Genomic DNA, 5,819 nt, shown 5'->3' on the forward strand with positions numbered 1-5,819 from the left:
CATAGCATCCACCCACACATTTTTTTAAGTCATAACCTGGATAAAGGATGGGTACCTCAGCTTGTGTAGAATAATACATGCAGATTAACAATTGATGAGCATGTTTTTGACTTAAACATTAATGTCACTGTATGGAATTTATCAAAACTTTCTCATAAAAAATGTGTTAGAAGTGAATTTATTCTTATGCAAGCTCTTTTGTCTTTTTTAAAAGAATCTTTAATCCATGTTTTTAATAATAAACACTGACATCATTTCAAGAATTTCCAAGGAAGGCAGATTTTTGCATGTGGTTAGATAATTAATATTGGTATTCCAACTGTAATTTGACCTCCCAAACAATCCATACACACATACTGCTTCTGAGTATAAAGTTATGCAGTGTCATTAATGGTTGGTAAGTGGTTGCTACAAGTAACAGCATGCATTGTTGTAACTTGTGAACATCAGCTCAAATGTAAAGATATAAAGAAAAACCATAGTTAGATAAATATTCTAAATAAACATTTAATTGACTAATGATTACAACATAAACGGTAAGAGTTTTATTACACAAAGTTTCTACCTTGCTAGGTTGAGATTTGAAAAAATGATAAATACTTTGAAGGAAATAGATTCCACTTTGTATGTATTAATTTGTATGTATTTATACCTTGCTAGATTGAGATTTGAAAAAATGATAAATACTTTGAAGGAAATAGATTCCACTTTGTATGTATGAAACTTTTGGTAGTCCAACATCTGTGTCTGTTCTTAGGTTCAAAGCCGAATTTAGACAGTTATGTTTTCTTCAAAGTATTGAAAGATACACCAAGTCTAGTGGTGGAAGAAGGAGCATCTGAAACAAGGTAATAGGAAATAGAATGTGTGATTTCATGAGAATTGCATAGTCAATGCTGGAGTTTAATTTATAGTATCAGAAATACACTTTAAACACTTAAGATCTTCAGAGAAATCAGAGGTATTAGATGTGGCAGATGAATGAATAATCTGTTATTTTCCTGCATCTTATTTCACCAATAATAGTGAAATAGCATATGATTAAATTTAATGAAAAAAAAACTACTTGTAAAAAAACGTATTTTTTAGATGAATTAGAAAGTTCATTCAAGTTGCAGCTCATGGTCTGTTTAGTTTCCATTACCACATAAGTGTGCATCTAACTTTGGGGTCCTAGGTGCATTATAAGAGTGATGGTCAAATCCAGCTATTCAATTGAAATAACCAAAGATTTGATGATGTGTGCTTGTAATGTTGACTAGCTGCTTCCTTTCTAGTCTGTCAGTTCAAAACTAAAGATGGCTAGTGCAGATAGTTCTTGCATAATTTTGCATGGTATCTGAAACATACATAAACTGTTTAATACTTCCAATGTTTGTATAATGTGAAAAATTTAATTAATCTAAAATCAAACAGTCGAGGTTGGTTGTCTCTAAGCATTTAATATTTTCTTTTTAAAACAAAAGCAAAACAATTTATGCAAGGTTATTTTTTTAGTAGTTTTTACGTTTACTTATTGATATTGAACCCCAGCTTTGGCATCTAATGCCACTGTCTTTGTATCTTTCTGGTTAATATTGATGTGTAATATCTATTTAAAAAATCCAAAATTAAAAAAGTAATATTTTACTGTTTAATAGTAGTTACTATGTTTAAGAATTCCTTACTCACACATGAAGGGAAAAGGGAATACTTATAAATGAATTATTTTCAACTCTAAGTTTATTTTCAGTAAAACAATTTCTTTAACAGCATTTGAAAATTTTTTATTTCGTTTTTAATTTCAAATTATTTTTAGTTTCATTTTTTCAGTCATTTTTAAACCAGCGTTTCTGTGTAACTCATTGAAAACAAGATGGTAATTCAACAATTGAAGTAATTGATCAAATCTCCATACAGAGAAAGTGACATCATAGACCTTGAAGCTGGCTCCCAGCACATCATAAGATATAGACCTGTTTATAGGTTGCTCCAGAATGGAACTGTCAAGCTCATCTGATATCTTACATGAATAGCCAGTAGATTTCAAAGATGAGGCTGAATATTGAGATGGTTTGTTCCTCTGGACAGTTATAAGCAATGTTATCCAAGAGCAAGCAAGCAATTTTTGAAGCATTGTGGTTTGTCCTTAGAAGCCATTCTTATATGAAGTAACCTGGTTTTGATTAAACCTTCAACAAGCAATCTGTAATTTTCTCCATTGTGAATGTTTTCCAGGGTTATATACATATAAATGTAACCAACCATCGCTTAAGATAAAATTGCACGTTTATTAGAAGTAAATTGTTTTCATATTTTGAAAGTTCAATTTTATAAGAAGTCAAGTGATATTTGTATTTTATTTTTTCCATGTAATGTTGAATAAAAATGTGGAATAAAATAAAACGTTTTTGATTTTTATAGTGTTAGATGTATATGCAAACAAATCCACTTTTACAGTTTATAGTACTTGTGTTTATATTTGAGCCAACCAGACCACATATGGTATTCCATCTCTGGGATGCACTCATTCATTGTTTCTTCAGTTCTTTTGCAAGTTTTATGAAATATGCATTGTCATAGGAGGAATCCTGTGAGTTTGTGAACCTCAAAACTGAAAAGAACTGAAGGAGATACAATGATTTTTTTTCTAGATAGATAATTTCTTCTCTAAACTTTGTTATGGTGTTATTGGAGAGTGTGCTACCACTTTCTATGTAGGGATGGCATGGACACTCGTATTAAAGCAATACAAAGGTCATCTGTGTTTTCTTCTCTGCAGGTCATCATAAGGTATCTCTATCTCCAGTGTATATGCCACTTTTCAGCTATCCAGAGTGTCCCAAAGTCAAGATTCCTTATTTTCATTCATCATTATCATCTTTCTTCAATAGGCCTAACATCTACCTAGTTTTAGCAGTCACTATAAATTTTTCATTACTTAATAAACCAAAACAGTCTTCATGATCATTGACTACCTATTTTATTATTCTATGTAAAATTTATAAAACTTTAGAATACACTCTATAATCTAGTAGCTCATGTATGTTATCTTATAAAAAAAAGTAAACAACTACATATAAGGAAGAAATTTATTGCGAAATAAAAAAGCTATATAGGGCTGGCTACTGAACTTAAAAAAAGGAACCGAACAAGATAGGGATGGAAGTGGATATATCACTTGATTGGCTACTGATCACATAGCAGACTAAGCTGTCCCAACTTTACTTGGAAAATAAAATCCCTACATTACTCACTGGTAAGACAAGTAGAACCAGAACTTCCTTTCGTACAATGATACTCTATTGTGAAATAGTCATAAAAGTAGTATACTAAAGGATAGGTATAATGATGAAACCTGAGATTCTGTTCAAACACCAAATTTTCGATTGACAAAGTGGGGAAGCCATTAATGTAGGGATTTTATTCTCCATGTAAAGTTGAGACAGTCTGCTATGTGATCATTAGCCGATCAAGTGATATGTCCAGTTCCATACATGTCTTGTTTGGTTACTTTTTTCAGGTTCAGTAACCAGCTCTGCATATTTAGTAAAAAATTATTTCCTTCATTATTTGTAACACAATATATATAGAGAAAGAAGAAGAAAAAAATAACAATAGTCATCGGTAACTGTAAGAACAATTTGAAGATTTCCTGTTAAGACTGGACATATCTCGGAAGACAGGTATCTGAAGCATCATATTCAAAGCTTACTTGCAAGTGTAAAGTAGCACAATACTCTACATACTGCCAATGTAGCAGATGTGGGTGTAATGATGACGGGATACCAGTTGCACAGGAAAAAGGCCAGAAAAGAATTTTCATGTGTCAATAAAATTGCCTAAAAGCTGAAGAGAAGCATACCTAACTACAGACTGGATGTGTTCATAGAATTGTCTGAAGACATGGAAAGCTGTGACCAGAGGATGGGAGTGACTAACTCTAGGGAGATAGAAAAACCACTATCCACGAAAAAGCCATCACAAAATACTTCTCAGGTCAAGTCGTACAGATTTCTATATTTCATTCCAGCTTTTCTGGATCTTGTGTATACCCTAATTTGTTCTTCCACCAATGGCTCATTACTACTGAGGGTGGTATTAACCAGAAACGAAGCTCTGGGTTGTATAGAGACCACTCTGCTTGGTCTTGGACCCTAGACCATGCACCACTCTAACAATAAGTTCTTTTGGGTACTCTAGATGGTATTCAAATTCAGTGCTTGCAGCTGCAGGTTGATGGGTGTTAGAGACCTCTGTAGCATTAGCAAAACTCCCTGATTTAAAAGAGGGGACTTTTTCCAGACCTAACCACCATTTACGTGAGCTGCCTTTCCTCTGTACCCATGACTCCCTCTATTTTGTTCACCTCCTGCCACTTGGAAAATGCCATTTCCAATTTTTGATATACTTGGTGTACTCACTAGAGAGTGAGAGAATCCAGTTTCACACCCACTCAAAAAGCACAAACTTCCGAAACAACAGTATTGTTCAAGGCACTAAAATTTCTCTTTCTTACCTGCTCAGTAGTATTTTCCATTACATGGATTTTCCTTACAGTATATGAAGAAGGTCCAATAAGTACTGTTTCATAGAGTATTGGTTTGTGTCCCCTTGAACTCCAATTACGTTCGTCAATAAGAAAGAAGCTGCATGAAAAATGCACAACAACAATTTATTTCAGTATACATTCAGACAAATACAATCTACAAACAAATCAGGGACGAGTGTTTGTAATGAGTGTATGAAACTGGTAAGATAATGGAAAACAAAATCTTCATGGGTGCGGGGAGACCCGACCTATTATATGATTCTCCGACAGAAAAGACTGCTGTCTATTTTTGGAGACTGCAAGTGAAGTCAGCCATCTTTCCTGCAAGAAAACATGTTTAACGACCAAGTAGAGGGAATATGGTAGTGTGCAGTTATAGTAAAAAATTACGTTATTTACTTAAGCACTTTTCCAACCAACTGAATTGAAAGAAAATAGAAACTTAGAAATATTTACATATTAACTAAAGGGTTAGCACACATAGCACCGTCCTGTATTCCACAGTATTGTTACGTCTCCGTTTGTTAATTAACTTTCCGTAATTTCGTTCCGACGAAACTTTAGCGACACAAGTCCTTACTTAATAAAACTGATTTATTCTTTCTGAATATAACTTTACCGATACACTTATTTTCAACATTCGCGCTAAAACAAACGCTATAACGAACTTCAACAATACTCTCTGACTGCAAATCAATTACTCACTACCTACACACACATTGTCCCGTCACGTTGTCACCCTCTTATATATACCAGACTACCCTATATCTAGTAATCTCCCGACAATTCCCGAAGGTTCGAGAGAACGAGTGGCGTGACACTAGTCACGTGACCACGCTGACGCAACACTGCCCCCTCCTTAGTATATTTCGTCCCGAACAATAGCCACTTACAATAAACCAATAACAATTAACAATAACTTAATTAAATGTACAGAATTACAATCACAAAATTACAATTCAATAAAGTCTCTTAATTTTACGGGACGTATCTTCTTCCGTACTGGTCTCCCTCTTGTTGGCTTCTGCTTCACGTGGGGTTCATCAGGAAATGTCCTATCGTCGGTAACAGTCACATCAGTGGTAGTAACTTCATCAAGAGCTTCACCGTTTCCCTTCTCAAAACTGAGTAGAGTTTCTTCTTCGACGGTGCCTTCTTCATGTGGCACGTCTTCAGCAGCGTCATTTCTTCTGTTGTCCACTTCGTCCCAACTAAAATGTCCTGGACCGTGATGACGCCAAAGCTTGTTGGCAGGCACCACTTTTGGTTTACCTCGCCGACCACATTT

At 34.4% G+C, this 5,819-nt stretch overlaps 1 protein-coding gene across 4 annotated transcripts in view; it reads left to right on the top strand.

The window, feature by feature from the left end:
- Nucleotides 1-2,385, top strand: part of LOC106465913 (DNA replication complex GINS protein SLD5-like) — a 15,750-nt gene extending 13,365 nt beyond the window's left edge. For 3 of the 4 annotated variants that reach the window (XM_022393853.1, XM_022393854.1, XM_013926149.2), the window contains exons 7-8: nt 758-848; nt 1,900-2,385. In XM_022393853.1, coding sequence (XP_022249561.1) covers nt 758-848; nt 1,900-1,999 — 191 coding nt within the window. In that variant the 3' untranslated portion in view covers nt 2,000-2,385. Of the gene's footprint in view, nt 1-757; nt 849-1,798 lie in introns of all 4 variants that reach the window. The other variant, XM_022393855.1, reaches the window with a different exon arrangement.
- The last annotated feature ends 3,434 nt before the right edge of the window (nt 2,386-5,819 follow it).

The sequence above is a fragment of the Limulus polyphemus genome, unplaced genomic scaffold (assembly GCF_000517525.1).
Source record: "Limulus polyphemus unplaced genomic scaffold, Limulus_polyphemus-2.1.2 Scaffold2093, whole genome shotgun sequence".
In the NCBI taxonomy this organism is placed as follows: Eukaryota; Metazoa; Arthropoda; class Merostomata; order Xiphosura; family Limulidae; genus Limulus; species Limulus polyphemus.